This window comes from Hyperolius riggenbachi, chromosome 6 (genome assembly GCF_040937935.1).
Source record: "Hyperolius riggenbachi isolate aHypRig1 chromosome 6, aHypRig1.pri, whole genome shotgun sequence".
NCBI lineage: Eukaryota > Metazoa > Chordata > Amphibia > Anura > Hyperoliidae > Hyperolius > Hyperolius riggenbachi.
The window spans coordinates 315495729-315512555 of NC_090651.1; the positions used below are offsets into that span (position 1 = coordinate 315495729).

Genomic DNA, 16827 nt, shown 5'->3' on the forward strand with positions numbered 1-16827 from the left:
ACCGTTTTGTAAATCAAGCCCATAGAGTTAACTGATCAAGTGTGAGGGGAATTTCCCCTCTCCTCATGGCTCAGTCAGCCATCAGTTTTGGCGTCAGTAAACTTTAAATGTATTTTGCTAACAGTAAACAAAGAAGTTGCTACTAAAATGTATACACCAGTACTTAGCAGCACTTCCCAAACAATTCCTGTGTCAATTGAAAAAAATGTGAATCAATAGTATTCCTTTAATGCTTCAGCTGACAAGCTGAGATGACTGCACAGCTCAGAAGGCCAAATATATGCAGTGAATTCTCCCTTTCCATGCATAAAGCTGATTTCACCAACAAGATGGCCGTAAGCAGGTTTGTTAGTCCAAGACACAGTTAATGTCACTTTTTTTTCACCCAGTGTTTCGAGTCCGTGTTTTAAATTCCCCAAATCCCTGTCACGTGACCTTCCCATTCAGGATAGTATGCAAGGAACCATTTAAGAAGTTGGGAGTTTAAGTAAACCATTTGGTCATTAAAAAAAATTACAAAAACACAGGTACATGTGATCAACGGCCTTCAGCAATATTTGGGACATTTTTAGTGTTTCTCCCAATTGCTCATCTTTCAGGTGTTGAAATGACAAATACACACATTGCTGGGTGCACCTAGCAAGGCCTTAAAAGAAAAGGGGGGAGGGGGGATTAGGAAGTTCATTGGTCAGCGATTTTCAGGACCAATATGACAAATATCTTGGCCCGGGCAGCTGCTATGAATGCATTTTCACACAACTACCAGGGTGTAAAAACAAAACAAAAAAAAAAAAAAAAAAAACTCTGGGCCCCCAGCAAACAGATCATCGTAGGGCACCCTGCAGCACGTGCTCCTCCTCCCTCCCCCCCCCCCCCCCCCAAATAGCTCCTTGCAGGGTGAGCCAAGTGGATCACTGTACAGGAATATTTAGCTACTCCCACTCCATCGGGACTCCTCTTCTCCTCCCGACAGTCTCGCTCTGCTGCATGCCCGGCTCCCAATGCATGCCATGTATTCGGGCGTCAGAGATGGCAGCACAGAGCAAGTGGCTGCTGGGAGGAGGAGGAGACGTGACGAGAGCAGGTTAATATATTCATACAGCACTCCATTGCGCCTTTCTGCAGGTGGGTGGGGAGAGAGAGAGAGGTGGAGCAGTCCTCCACAGCCCCTAGCCCCCCCCCCTCCCCATTGCGAGGGTGACAGAGGCAATTATTATGAAAACCACAGAATTTGTATAGCAGGCCTGTTTATTCTGACATATAAAGTGGCAGGTTTATTTTTAGTATATTTATAATTGAAAATCTGCAAAAAGTAGCTGTATTTGGACATTCTGTACATGTGAGGTGGGGCTGTGACTGTACATTTCATTCAAATGTCAAAAACAGTGTTCTCAGGCTGCACAAGGAATACCTTATAGCCATCGTTCAACAGTTCTTTTAACTTCTTTGGAATTTCTGGATACAAAATTCTGCAAAATACAAAGGCCATAAAATGCTGATAATCACACACTGTAGCATTAGGCAATGTCAGAAAGCCCTACCCTATACAAGTCATAACAATGGATGGCAGCGGGACTGGAATGGAATGCAGTTGGCACCAAAAATAAAACCCTCACATTTATAGTTATTGCTGAGAGTATTAAACACATTCTTGTATAAATGCTGTATAAATACAGTAGCAATTATCTAAAAGACCACTTTAGTGAACCCTACTGCAGTGGCTGGATAGTATACTGGTTAAAAAGAGGAGCTGTCAGCCATACTATCCCAGAAAAAAATAAACCACATATATAAGTAGATACATACTTGCTCTACTTACATAACATATGTAAAAAAAAAGAGAAAATCCTGCTCAGCATTCCACATTTTAAGTGTGTCTATTTTGAAGCCAATCCTGATGTCATTTCCTCCCTTACTCCCCTCTGCCTGATTTGCCTGCCCCTAATATAGAAAGTGCATTGTCTCAGCATGAGAAATATTGGCCAATCAGAGAGGAACAGAGGTGTGGGAGGGGAAAACAGGAGGGAAAGAGGCTTCAGCCAATCAGGCTGCATTAGTTAAGTCTGAGGGGAAATAAAGAAGCAAAAAAGGACAACCCAGCATGCCCTGCAACTTCCTTTTTGTGTACCAAATGAGAGTCAGGTAAACTGGGGAATGATCATTTATCAACAAGAAAAGTAATAGTGATTTTAACTTTTGGACTGCCTGGTTAGCATCCTTATTACTTGTTTACCAGGAGACTTGGATTCAAATCTCTTCATGTTCAGTAAGCCTGCACCTATTCAGCATGGAGTGCTTGGGCTAGAATTCCTAACACTGCTACTGCCTATACAGCGCGCCCTAGTGGCTGCAGTCAAGTGCATTGAGTCTGCCAGGAGAAAAGCGCAATGGGCAAAAACTGACTAAATAGTTTATAAAGTAATAATGTAAAAAAATAAGCAATTTTATTCATTACGTAATTTTCACTACAGCTCCCGTTTAACTTTGCTTGCTAAAGTCAGCCACTTCCAGCCCCAGACTTCCCCAATGATTCTTTTTAGTTTTATGAGAAGGCTTACTGACCAATAGGAAAGCTCCAGATTTTTACATGAAATTTTCATATAAGAGATCCTTGGAATGCGTTTTTTTCCCCCCTCATGGGATCACTTTTAATATTATTATTCTCTCCAAATATATGTGAATGTGACTATTTTGGTATAAGATGTAGTGGATGAATAAATAGCGCTTACCTCCAGTCATCTGGACTGGTTGGGAAGACTTTCCCTGACTTTGTGGTGATAATTGTTCCATCAATATCAAATCCAGCAATCTGCAATACAAACAGTAACATTCACACCCCAGCTTCCTTAGGAAGTGCAGAACCTGATGTAATACTGAGATCAGGTGAACAACATTGTAAAAATTCAAACCAGTCTGCCCAATTCTCTAAAGGAAAACTCTGCTTTCATTATAAAAATTGCTGTGTGCATGGTTCCTGGGGAAATGGCCAGTGCACAAACTTCTGTTAGACCTGGAACCCACTAGCAGCCTTTTCTAAGCGATTAAGATTTGAAAAGCTCTTGCTTATGTAATGCTATGGGGGATTTAAAAATCACCACATCACTCAAGTGGGATCACAACCATAGCATTACATTAGCAAGACCTTTCAAATCACAAGTGCTTAGAAAAGCGCTGCTAGTGGGTTCCATGACTTCCACTTCAGGAAGGTTTTAACTACTCTGCGACCGCCTAACGCAGGATGGCGGCCGCAGAGTGGCTCTCTCATTGCTTGATCACGCCATATGGCGTGATCTCATGAGGAGCGAGATTAGAGGATAGCTCGCACTCGCACGCTCTCCCTTCAGACAATACAGTGGGGCACAGCGAGCAGCCTGCCAGCGTCTGATTAGCGCTCGCAGGCTGCGATCGTTATTTACAGGAGATTTATTTCTATAGCGCTGCCATCTAATGCAGCGCTGCACAGAGGATAGGCTTGTCACTAACTGTCCCTCTGATGGGCTCACAATCTGTTCCCTGTAAAAAGCAGTGTAGTGTATGCATCGTAGTGTAGGGGGGGGGGGGGGGGGGGGGGGAGGTGTTAAAAAAATGTAACTAAGTATTTCACTTTTAAAAAACAAACAGCAACAATCACAGCAGCAATCAAAGTTGTATGACCAAGCAATAAACCGTTAGGCCTGGAACCCACTGAAAACTGCAAACGCAAAACGCAACCGCTAGCGTTTTGTCTGAGCGGTTTGCAAGCGGATTCATGCGCGTTTTGGGTTGTGTTTTGCAACATTGTATTTTTCACATTGTATTGTTTTCCCCAGCGGGTGCCTAGCGTTTTGCGTTTTTATCCTGATTGGTCCTGTGAATTATTTTTCATTTTGTTACAGTGTGCTGAACCGCAAAACGCTAGCAGAACCGCTCAGTTTAGGTTTTGCTGAGCGTTTCTGCTAGCGTTTCAATACTTTACATTGAAGCGCTAACGCTCCCAAAATGCTGCATGTCCTGCGTTTGCGTTTCTGGGAAACGCAAACGCTCCTGTGGAAGTTGCCCCATCCATTAACATCAGCTGAGCGTTTTGGCAAAACGCTAGCGTATCGCAGCGCTGCCAAAATGCTCAAAAAAACGCTCTTGTGGGTTCCAGCCCTTAAAGTTGTGAAGTGCTGAATTGTAAAAAAAAATGGTTACTAGGGAGGGTATAAACCTGTGGTCCTCAAGTGGTTAGGTGCTACTGACTAGAGATGGCCAATGAGATGCAAATAAATCAGAGGTGATGAAGGACTACGCAAATTCTATAAGAAAGTATATGCAGCTTGAAAATGAAATCGAATCCCAATGAGGTGGATTTTGATCCATATTCAACCTGCATACAGTACAGACCAAAAGTTTGGACTGCACTTGGGGACACTTTCAAAGTTGTCCTAATTTTTCTGACTGACTGGCCTTCATTTCTTAAAAGTAATGATGGCCACTCGTGTTTCTTTACATAGCTGCTTTTTTCTTGCCATAATACAAATTCTAACAGTCTATTCAGTAGGACTATCAGCAGTGTATCCACCTGACTTCTCCACAACGCAACTGATGGCCCCAACCCCATTTATAAGGCAAGAAATCCCACTTATAAAACCTGACAGGGCACATTTGTGAAGTGAAAACCATTTCAGGTGACTACCTCTTGAAGCTCATCAAGAGAATGCCAAAAGTGTGCAAAGCAGTAATCAAAGCAAAAGGTGGCTACTATGAACCTAGAATATGACATATTTTCAGTTGTTTCACACTTTTTGGTTATGTACTATACTTCCACATGTGGTAATTCATAGTTTGGATGCCTTCAGTGTGAATCTACAATGTTCATAGTCATGAAAATAAAGAAAAAACTTTTTGAATGAGAACGTGTGTCCAAACTTTTGGTCTGTACTGTACATTTGCATAATGCTTCATCAGTTCAGAATTATTTGCATCTCATTGACCATCCCTACCACTGAACATAGATTAATTGCATCAACTCATTAGCAACTTCAAACAAAAATTTGTTTTAAAAACTGCTGCCGCATTCTAAACCTCTGTAGCACTAGGCAGACAAATCAGCAGGTGGCTGGGAACAGCTATATTTACCTGATCCCGGCGGCTTCTGCTTTTCCTCCTCCGCAGCTCTGAACTTCCGACATGTTTTCTGGGTCCCGATCACATGATTATGAGGTGATCGGGATCCAGGAGACAGTGTCAGCATTACAGTGGTGGAAGAGGGGTGATGGAAGAGACTCATCACCCCTCTTCCCCCACTGGGTGGCGCTGTAACACTGACATGGTCACCTGGATCCCGTTCACACGTCATATCATATCATGTGATCGGAACCGAGAAGGCATGTCAGATTTACATCGTCCCCGCCCACTCTGCATACCTTGCCGAGTCTGCCTGGTTGGGGTCGGCGTTCTTCTCCAGTGGCAGGAAAATTTGGCCCTGCAGCCAAATAAAGTTTTACTTTATTTGGCTGCTACAGAGTTAAAGAGATTAAAACCAGAAACACATATAGTCAATCATTGCCAATGCTCATTACTTCTGCAATCAGCTGCTATTTCTGTACTTCATACCTTGGAGGAAGCTTGGACACCTTTCTTGTTAAACACCAACAGCTTTCCGTGTTCTTCCCATGAGTCTTTGCTGCAGACTCCTCCTCTCTGGACGGCTGCAGAGTCACGGGTTACGGTAGCACTTGCACTGCTTGTCTTGGCTGCCGTTTCCTGTAGTTCTCTTAGCTTACGGGAAAAGTCTTCCTCATCAGAATCTCCGCTGTTCTCTGAGGCTTTGGAATCTGCTTTACCATCCTTTAACCTTTTATTGTTTGGCTCCGATTTTGTACCGCCCCCCTGGTGGCTTCTCTTCTGGCTTTCTGAGGAAGACCCTCCGAAAAAGTCTTTTATTGACCTCATTGGGGAGGCGGCAGCAGGAGATGACTTGCTAACCCGTGAAGTGGTCTTGGGTTTTGCAGAGGGCGTGGTGTTGGGAGTGCTCTTGTTACTGAACACTACAGTGTATGGGTACAGCGTGTTCACCATGTACAAGGTGTCCTCCTCCTTCATTAACCTGATCTCTCCTTTCTTTAACTTCACATCTCCAATGGTGGTTGGATTTGCACCCAGCTGGGAGGGGGAAAAAAAAAAAAAAAGTTCTTTATGGGCTCGTTCACACTAGGGGCGTTTTCCGCCTCTTTTCAAGCGCAGGCGATTTTCAAAATCACCCTCAAAACACTTGTGCAATGAATCTCTACAAAAAGGTTCGTATCAGCGCGGTTCAATTGCTGTGCATTCAGAAAAGCGGTACCTGTACCATTTTTGGGGCGTTTTTGGTATAATGGAATGCATAGGAAGAGCGCTAAACGCTCACACATGCACATCAGATCACCTGGGCAGTCTCCCATGAACCCTGCCAGCCACCGTCGTGACGTCCAGGCACCGCTAGCTGTACTGTCTGTGTTAGTGCAGTGCGGGCGCCCTGGTATCCTTGACAACGCTCACGCGAAGGGAGCCAGGAGAGTGATGTTGCCGTAGCCTCGCGAACCACAGCGAGATTCTAGAGAGCTCGGTCCCCAGCTCAGCCAAGCGGGACACAGGCGCACCTCGGCTGTGTACGCTGTGCCAGCCACTTCAATACCAGGTGAGACCTGTCTAATAGGAACGGATTGAAGTTGTTGTCTTAGAGTCTCAGAGCGCCCCGCTTTTCTCCTGTTTGTAAATACGCACAAAATCACTTTGTGCTGCGATTGCGTTCGCGTTTTTAAGAATAAATACATTGTATTTATTCTTTTCCAGGTCAAAGAGTTCACTTCCCGACTTGCGTCAGGGAGTGAATGAAAAAAAAACCGCTCTGGAAATGCTCTTAGAAAAGCGCTTTTAACAAAAAAAACGCAGCTCGCAGTGGAGCGCCGGGAGGTGTGTGTGTGTGTGTGTGTGTGTGTGTGTGTGTGTGTGTGTGTGTGTGTGTGTGTGTGTGTGTGTGTGTGTGTGTGTGTGTGTGTGTGTGTGTGTGTGTGTGTGTGTGTGTGTGTGTGTGTGTGTGTGTGTGTGTGTGTGTGTGTGTGTGTGTGTGTGTGTGTGTGTGTGTGTGTGTGTGTGTGTGTGTGTGTTCTTCTTGAGGAGGAATGGAGGATGGCCAACTGGCTCAGGGTGAGCAGTTTGTTTGTCACAGACAGCCAGTGTACTATTGTGTTGAGCTGCAGCATGTCATGTGAGAACATTAACCACCTTGGCAGTAATGGCAAGCTCAGCTTGTCCATTACCGCCGCAGTGGATTTCTCAGGCCCTGCTCGGCCAATTTTCACAATTTTTTTTTTTTTTAAAACACACAGCTAGCACTTTGCTAGCTGCGTGTTGGATGCGATCGCCACCGGTCCGCCGCTACCTGATGTGTAATAGGCCGCCTAATCCAACCCCCCCACCCATGAGACCCCTGCGCAGCCTGGCCAATCAGTGCCAGGCAGCGCTGAGGGGTGGATCGGGACTCCCTCTGACGTCACGACGTCATCACGATCGTCGCCATGGTGACGGGGGAAGCCAAACAGGAAATCCCGTTCTGAACGGGATTTCCTGTTTGCTCTGATCGCCAGAGGCGATCGGAAGGGGCGGGGGATGCTGCTAGCTACATGATTTAACAAAAAATAAAAAAAAATAAAAAATGCTGCGCCGCCACCCTGGCGCAATCAATAAGACGCCAGGGTAGTTAAAGAGACTCTGAAGGGAGTCTAAATTTACTTTTTTAACAGGCAGCCATGTTAATCAGTATAATCCCTGCTAAAACGCCGCTATCCCGCGACAAAACGAGGGGTCTTCACCCCCCAAATTCCCTCTGTAAATCTCAGGGGAGTGCTTCCTGAAGAGGCAGAGCTTAGCCCTGTAGCTCTGCCTCTCAGAGCATCAATCCCCGCTGATCGCCGCCTCTCCCTGACCCTGTCAATCTGCCTTCACAGAGAGGGGCGGGGGAGAGGCGGAGATCCGTGCGGCGATTGATGCGCATGGAGGCAGAGCTACAGCTCATAACTCTGCCTCCATGAGCAGAAAAATCCACGACCAAGAAAGTCATGGATTTTGAAGGGGGAGGGGGGGGTTGTGGGGTAAAGACCCCTCGTTTTGTCGCGGGATAGCGGCGTTTTAGCAGGGATTATACTGATTTACATGACTGCCTGTTAAAAAAGTAAATTTAGACTCGCTTCAGAGTCTCTTTAAATGAAGCAGAGTAAATTGTCGGGTGCTGTGCGATCATTGCAAATCGGGGGGTGGGGAGCACATCCTCACAAGTTTGCCTCAGGCAGCAAAAAGTCTAGACCCGGCCCGGTAAGTAATGTTCCAGATTTAAAACAAAATTAAAAAAAGCAATCTCCCAGCTCAAATCTATTCATCACAAGGGATTTTGACAATAGTATTTGAATTGTGTTACTTTAGTTATATCTGCAAAGACCCATGCACAGCTCAGCCTTCCTGCCAGAACAGGGAGTACTGTGTGTGTCAGTTTTCTAGTTGGTGCATTTGATCCTTCTTCATGGGTTGTAATGCTTTCTGCAGCCAATTACACATTCAGAAAGTGGGACGTTATTGGGAAAACTGTTTACACAAAACACTCAAATGTAATGATTTTTTTTCCTTAAAGGGGTTCTTTCGCAAAAAAAGTAGGCAGTTAAAAAATGTGACAGATGACAGGTTTTGAGCCAGTCCATCTTTTTAAGGGGGATTCTCAGGGCTTTCTTTGTTTTCAAAAGCATTTCCTGAACAGCAGTTTAACTGCCAAAAATAGCAAGATACCAGCCGGCCTCCCTAATCACTTGCACACTATTATGTCAGTTAAAATTTTGCAACTGTTGTTCAGGAAATGCTGTTGAAAACAAAGAAAGCCCTGAGAATCCCCCTTAAAAAGATGGACTGGCCCAAAACCTGTCATCTGTCACATTTTTTAACTGCCTACTTTTTTCGCGAAAGAACCCCTTTAAGAAATGCTATACAAGTGTCAAATTCCTTTAGAAGGTCAACTTAAGTGAGAGGTATACAGAGGCGCCCATATTTATTTATTTATAAGCAATACCAGTTGCCCGGCTATCCTGCTGATCCTCTGCCTCTAAAACTTTTGGCCATAGACCCTGAACAAGCATGTAGCACATCAGGTGTTTCTGACATTATTGTCAGATCTGACAAGATTAGCTGCATGCTTGTTTCTGGTGTCATTCAGACACTACTGCAGCCAAATAGACCAGGCAACTGGTATTGCTTAAAAGGAAATAAATATGGCAGCCTCCATATACCGCTCACTTCAGTTGTCCTTTAACCAGTGTGCTATACAGCTGACCTTGGTAAAAGGACTTCCGAAGTGAGGGGCAAGAATCTATTTTTACTCACCTGGTGCTTCTTCCAGCCCCGAGCATCCGTGTCGGTCACTCGGTGTCCCCACTGGCCAACCGTAATGATCGCAACCCAACAGCGGGGTCGGCTCTTCTGCGCCTGCAAGCGCGTCCATGTCATTTGGCAGTACTGTGCTGGCATAGTGTGCGCCAGATGAAGTGGACGCGCATGCACGAGTGCCGGTGGGTCGCGATCATTACGGGTTTCCAGCGGGGACAACGAGGGCCACTGGAGCTGCAGCGAGGGACTGAGACGGCTGCCCGGGGCTAGAAGAAACCCCAGGTGAGTAAAGATAGATTCTTGCCCCTCACCTCGGAAGTCTTAAGGGTTTAGGGCGCTTCTAGGTACTAGGGGTATTCGTTTTTTCACGTTGGCTTCCTCCTGGGTAAGTGACGGAGGATTCATTTTACTGTGGCTTTATTGAAAATCAGTTCAATAACTTGCAGTAAACAACGCCATACTATCATGAATAATACATGAAGGGTTGCTTACCTGTGTGACACGAACAACTCTTTTCTCAATGTCTGCAACAAGCTCCACTGAAACATAAAAAAAAGAAAATTAAATTTAATTTATAGGAAGCACCTTTTACTCCATCCATTCATAGGTAAAGCTTTACACTAGAATCCGAAGACATAAAAAGTTGTTTAGGTGAAGACTTTAACCACTTCACCCTAAGGAGGTTTTTACCCTAACGGACAAGAGCGATTTTCACCTTTCAGTGCTCATCCCTTTCATTTGCCATTACTAATCACAATGAAATGATCTAGATCTTGTTTTTTTCACCACCAATTGGGCTTTTTGGTGTTGATATTTGTTTTCAGTAATTACTTTATTTTCTATGCATTTTAAAGGGGAAAACAAGGAAAAAAAAATGAAAAAAAATACACAATTTCTCCAATTTCATCCCCTATATTATTTTTAATATAAACACTGCTACTGTACATAAAACCCACACATTTTATCTGCCTATTTGTCCGGTTTATAACAAGATTTTAATTATGTCCCTAGTACAAAGTATGGTGACAATATAGTATTTGGAAATATAGGAGTATTTTTTTGGGGGGGTGGATTTTTTCACCACGCGCACAGGAATGCATGACGTTTTAAAACGTCCTGGAGCCATTAAGAGGCTCCAGCAGGACGTTTTAATACGTCTGCATGTCACTAAGTGGTTAATGACTAATGACTAACTTAATGACTACTGAAACTTTACGTTTCTTCTCCAGGCATGTTTCCAATTGGTTCTGATCCAGTTCTGAAACATGCCTGGAGAAGACACGTAAAGTTTTGAAAGCTTGCAGAGAAATCTTGTACAGTTGTCATTAAAGGTATCACCTAAACAACTTTTGTTGTTAAGTCTTCTGATTCTCTCCATGATTAATACTGGACCACACACATAACTGGCTTTCCACTAGGTCAATGTACAGTAAATAATCTGCATTGATCAGACCATCCCTATTTTATTGCAAAATCCACAGCACACCACTAAATAAAAGAATTATGCTGGGAATACACGATTCGTTTTTGCCTTCGTTTAAACCTTCGTTTCGATTGTGCCTTTTGTCCTTCTCGATCCCGAAATAATCGAACATACGGTTAATATCACCACCCACGGTTTCGTTTTTTTTTCCGATTCTGATGGTTTCGTTTTTCCAATGATCGAAGGCTGCAAAGAAACGAAACGAAAATCCCTTTTTACAGGGACGGACTAACATAAACGAATATATAATCGATCTGAACAGCCATCAAGCCTACCAATGGCTCGATTAGATGGATAAAGAGAGATAATATCAAACATGTTCGATCACTAGTCGTTCGTTTTTGGGGTCTATTAATCGAAACTATAATGAGATTATGACTATTTTCACATACGTTTTCAACACTCGATTCGTTTACCGAACGAAACGAAGGCTAAAACGAAGGCAAAAACGAAACGTGTATTCCCAGCATTAGACAAGTGCTGAAGTATATACAATTATATATAAGATCAATAATATTATACAAAGGCAAATAAGCCTATAGGTCTAATTATAACAATCCAGACTAGAGCACAATCACATCTAAAATACAGCTCTTAATGCTCCTTGTGCAACTTTCTATTCTAGTGTATATGGATGGTATATACGGAGTCCTGATGGTATTATACACAGCTCTGACCCACCAAGCAGATAAATGGATGTGTCAAAAGATTCAATGTTATCTATTCTCTGTTCAGACATGTCAATTTTCAATCATCCATGTTCTCCATTGCGGTAGCGCAGCCTCTCCTTACAGCCACTGGCTGTGCTGCAGCATGCTCCATACGGCTCCCAGTGAGCATCATGTGACATGCACACCGGGATACTCTCCTCTCCTTACAGCCACTGGCTGTGCTGCAGCATGCTCCGTGCGGCTCCCAGTGAGTGTCATGTGACATGCACACCGGGATACTCTCCTCTCCTTACAGCCACTGGCTGTGCTGCAGCATGCTCCGTACGGCTCCCAGTGAGTGTCATGTGACACACACACACCAGGACACTCTCCTCTCCTTACAGCCACTGGCTGTGCTGCAGCATGCTCCGTACGGCTCCCAGTTAGTGTCATGTGACACACACACACACACCAGGACACTCCTCTCCTTACAGCCACTGGCTGTGCTGCAGCATGCTCCGTACAGCTCCCAGAGAGTGTCATCTGACATGCATCAGGAGCCCAAGGAGGATGCAGCCAGAGCAGGGACAAGGTCCTCCAGCACCCAAGGCTGAGACAACAAAGTGCGCCCCTCTATCCCTCCCACCTCAGCTGTCACACACTGATTGCTATGAGACTAAGAGGGCCACAGGGCCCACAACCTCCCCAACACCTTAATATCTAGTTATCTGGCTTGCAGTCACTGCTATGTATTCCCTTTTCTTATTTCTTTCTGTTTCATACACAATTAGGAATGACAGCTGAATGAATTGTGCGCCCCCTCCTACACTGAGCACTGAGGCTGGAGCAGCCTATGCCTCGGCCCGGCCCTGGATGCAGCACAACCGGCGGCTGTAAGGTGAGGAGAGCATGGCACCCGGAGCTATGGAATGTCTGCTCCACTCCATGCTGCTCTGCATAACCGAGTCAGAGAGAGCCACAGCCCACGGACTGACACAACACAGCCTAAGGACCAGCACATGCCCACGGACTGGGGGTTGGGACCGCTGTATAGGATACACTAGCACCACCTGTTTGTTGCCACACAAATCTCCACAGACTAACTGCCATAGCATTTCTTTATTATATCAGTGCAGCAATACTTGGGATCATTTGCAATGTAATGCCTATAGATACAGTTCAAAACAGATAAGTTAGACAAAACAGATAAGTTAGACAAAATCGTATTGCTACAGAAATGCCGATAAATTATATTCCTGGAAGGAGACCTACCTTGACTCTTGGAACACTTCCTGTCTAAGATGCCAGTCTGAGGAGTTCTACCCAGGACAACAGCCACACCATCTGGGAGCTCTATAGGAGCTTTCTTGCCATCTGCACTTCTTATGTAGCAGCTCATTGTTGGGCCACCCTGATGAGAGGTAACATATTTACAGAGTGCACTTCACTGCCTGATACAGAAATATAGGAGATGTTAAACCAAGTGTGAACTGAAAATAAAGAAAGGAGATAATATAATGTTTGTGTAGTAGCAATGGTATACTGAATCCTGGTGACTCATATTCTTATTTTCTCTATTAGGGGTTACATAACTGAAGTATGCACAGCAGCCATGTCAGTGTGTGGTTTTGTGTATCTATCAATCGGTCAGTCAGTTGTAAGTTTACATGATACCATGATGTGCAGTATCCTATATAGTAATCCCTCTGTCGCGTACATATGTAATTGGTGCAGAATACAACTGATATACGGCTTATCCTGCTGCTGCACAAGTTCCCGGCGACGTTAATTACTCTTCCCCCTCCAGGTCCACATGGATAGTGGGGGAATTATATAATTCAGCTTCCAGCGATTGCTGGAGGACGAATTATTGTATTTTAAAATGTAACTTCTGCTCCGTCTTCTGGCGGTGCAGAAGTTACTCAGTGTGCGCCGCTATAGCCGTAATACCTATTACGGTCTATGGTGGTGCCGGCTGCGCCCAAATCTCCTGCGCAGAATATCACTGTTCCGCCTGTGTCTGTGCCAGCTGCGTGGCACATGCGGGCTACAGTCATGACAAGCGAGCACTGTGGACAGTTGCCTAGTGCCCGATGTGAAACGGGCAGGCTTTTTCACTAGTGAACTCATAATTACTGTTGTGCTCAACCAAAAACTTAAATAGTTATGGTTATTGTGTCCTGTGGGTGATAATACTCGTGCATGTGTACACAGCTTGAATAGTGACTTTTGTTTACATAGCCTAGTCACTTTCACAAAGCATACCAGTGATGGCTAACCTTGGCACGCCAGCTGTGGTGGAACTACAAGTCCCATGAGGCATTGCAAAACTGACAGCTCTAAGCATAACTCGGGGAGGCAGAGGCATAATGGGATTTGTAGTTTGTTCTCAGCTGAAATGCCAAGGTTAGCCATCACTGGCATATACTGATAGCATGCAGCAGTATTAATGCTTCAGCCCTTAAAAAAAAACCGCTATACTAATGTTTTATTGTTGTCATAGATTTATCAGCAGCTCTACGTTCCTACTCATTACTTCAACAAAATGGAGAGTAGACTTAAAGGACATCCAAGGTGAAAATAAACTGATGAGAAAAACAATTGTATCTATCCTTGTTCTCCTAAAAATGACTTTTTTAGATACCCCACGGTTTTATTTTATATTTAAATCCAGTTTTTACTGTTCCATTGTCTCTGCTCAATGACACCTTCATTGAAGTATGCTAGAGCTCAAATCTATGAATTATTGACCCTTTTTATCTCTTTCCTGCTCTCAGAAGCTATTTACTGACAGAAAAGTGTTTTATGGCTGTAATTACTAATCAATAAGGGTTATGCTATAATCTGACCCGGTCCGACCCGGACAGAAACTGTCACTTGCATACCTTATTTTTAACTCTTTCAGGCAGAGAAAAAAAGAAAAAAGGAACACAGCCTAGTTATTTGTGTGCTTGGCACTGTACATACTCATGTCTATCTCATCGTGTCACATGTCACCTCGGTTGTCCTTTAAAGAGACCCATAAATGAAAAACTAAGAGGAATCAATACTTACCCAGGGCTTCCTCCAGCCCCATAAACATGTGCGAGTCCCTCGGCATCCTCCTGCGGTCTGCCGTTCAGCCGCAATCAATATTTTTTTGACAATTTTTTTATGCCACTTTTTTTCCCCGCATGTTTCTCCAACATGCGGACATTTTTTTAGAGAATGTGAAAAAAATTGCGGAAATTACTGCCGAAAATATAGCGGTTAAAAAATTCCTTACCGCATCTGTGATTGTGAATAGAGCCCATTAACGGGCTTCTGTTTTTAGCCAATCTGATCACATTTATCTGATCGCTTGAGCGATTCTAAAGGTGCCCAATAACAGAACAATTTTCAGCGAAGAATCGGCCAAGTGATCAGATAGGCAGACAATAGACCTTGATGTCCCAAATGGACTGTGAATGCTTCTAATGATGATCATTTGAAAACAATTTTGTCGATCGGAAAACCGTTTTTATAATCGGCTGTGCCGGATAGGATGTACAGATTGGTTTGTTGATGGTGAAATAGATGAATTAAAAAAACAAAAAAAACTTTATTTTCTTTACTGAAAATTGTACATTTAGTGGATACCATAAAGTCAACCTATGACTTTAGGGGAGGGAACCGTCAGATACTCACCTTGGTAGAGGGAAGACTCTGGATTCTTCTGACCACCTCTTCTTGCCGGGACCTCTGTAAGCTTGCGCCCACACTGCCGTACCTGAACAAGTGCAGCTGCACTGCACAGGATGGCACATGCCATCACAGTTGCACAGGCCGCTTGGGCTCAGCGGAAAAAGCCAACCTCAATCAGCTCCGTGTTAAGGTGGCTATTAATGATACATTTTGCCGAACGATCGTTTAAAGGGTACCCAAGATGAATTAAAAGAATACATTTATAAATACCTGTGGCTTCCTCCAGTCCCGTTCAGGCTGATCGCTCCCTCGCCGTCCTCCTCCTGGATCCTTTGTTATGGGTCACGATAATCCATCAGTCGGCACAGTCCGGCTGTGCACCATCCCATAGCCGGGAGCAGCATGTGCTGCGCAGAACTCTCTCGGCAACAGGACAGTGATGGGGGGGCACACACGCTATGCCCGACATCTGTAATTACCAGGACCCATACCGGAGGATCCAGGGGGCGGAGGAACAGGACGGCGAGGGTCTGGTCAGCCTGAAAGAGGCTGGAGGAAGCCCCAGGTATGTATATATTTTTTTCTTTTAATTTGTTGCAGATTTACTTTAACAATGATTCTTTGTATGAACGATTGGAAATCATCATCTGGGACCACTAATGGATGAAAATCTCCTGCCAAACCCAATCAGATTATTGAAATTGATCTGATTTTTGGATAAATCCCATCAACCTGATCAGATTGGTTAGGAATTTTGTCCATTAGTGGTACCAAAGATTCATTTCCGATCATTCATACAATTATTCATAAACAATCGTTCAGCAAATTGTGTCATTAATGGCCACGTTTACTGTGCAGGTGCTAGCAACCAGTGCAGTGCAGCCATTCTCCATCAACAAGACCATGTTGATCAAGTTTGGAGGTCCCAGTGCTGGAAGGAGGATGTGAAGGGAGATCAGGGAAGCCTCTGGATTATGTAGAGGCATCCCTCTACTGGGGTAACTGTTTTCCCTTACAGATATTACTGAATACAAATATTACTGAATACGCTGTATATAGGACTGTGCTGTCCTGACAGCATGAAGTCACGTACAGCCCAGGGGCAGCTAGGCTGCACTGCATGCCTGGACCTGTACTGCAGCCTGTCACAGGCAGGTGACACAACCAATGTATGAGAAGCTCCCAGTAGTGCTGCGCTTCATCATCCGCTATCCCACCTCAGTGCGGCAGCCCCGCCCCCCACACGAGCTCCCTCACCTGTGTCCAGCTGCACGATCCTCGTCACTACAGCAAAGTGAAAGTTGCCATAGGAGTTCTGGGAATTGCTGGGAAGCGGTGGATGTGACGTCACGGTCATGTGACCTAATGATCATGTGACCTTTTCTCGTGAAGTTTGGCTTATAAACAGTAAACACAGTTATCTGTACTGGAGGGATAGGTAGAGAGATTTGTAGAGATGCGATGTAAAATTCCACTTGACAGTGCAAGCTCTGGAATTTGCAGGATGCAGTCCCTCTGATACTTTTTCTTCCTAATTGCTCATTTGTCCCTCTTTCCGTTTCCATGATCTGCGCATTGAGGGAAAACGTTTTAGCCATTTATTTAGGAAAAGGTTCTTTACAGTAAGAGTGATTAAGATGTGGAATGCATTGCCACAGGAAG

At 44.4% G+C, this 16827-nt stretch overlaps 1 protein-coding gene across 4 annotated transcripts in view; it reads right to left on the bottom strand.

The window, feature by feature from the left end:
- PNKP (polynucleotide kinase 3'-phosphatase) overlaps positions 1-16517 on the bottom strand; it is a 43194-nt gene extending 26677 nt beyond the window's left edge. The window contains exons 1-6 of one of the 4 annotated variants that reach the window (XM_068241326.1): positions 16423-16517; positions 12775-12913; positions 9862-9908; positions 5578-6126; positions 2730-2809; positions 1412-1469 (exon numbers count right to left, since the gene is read on the bottom strand). In XM_068241326.1, coding sequence (XP_068097427.1) covers positions 1412-1469; positions 2730-2809; positions 5578-6126; positions 9862-9908; positions 12775-12901 — 861 coding nt within the window. In that variant the 5' untranslated portion in view covers positions 12902-12913; positions 16423-16517. The other 3 variants (XM_068241328.1, XM_068241330.1, XM_068241327.1) reach the window with 3 other exon arrangements.
- Between the last annotated feature and the right edge of the window lie 310 nt (positions 16518-16827).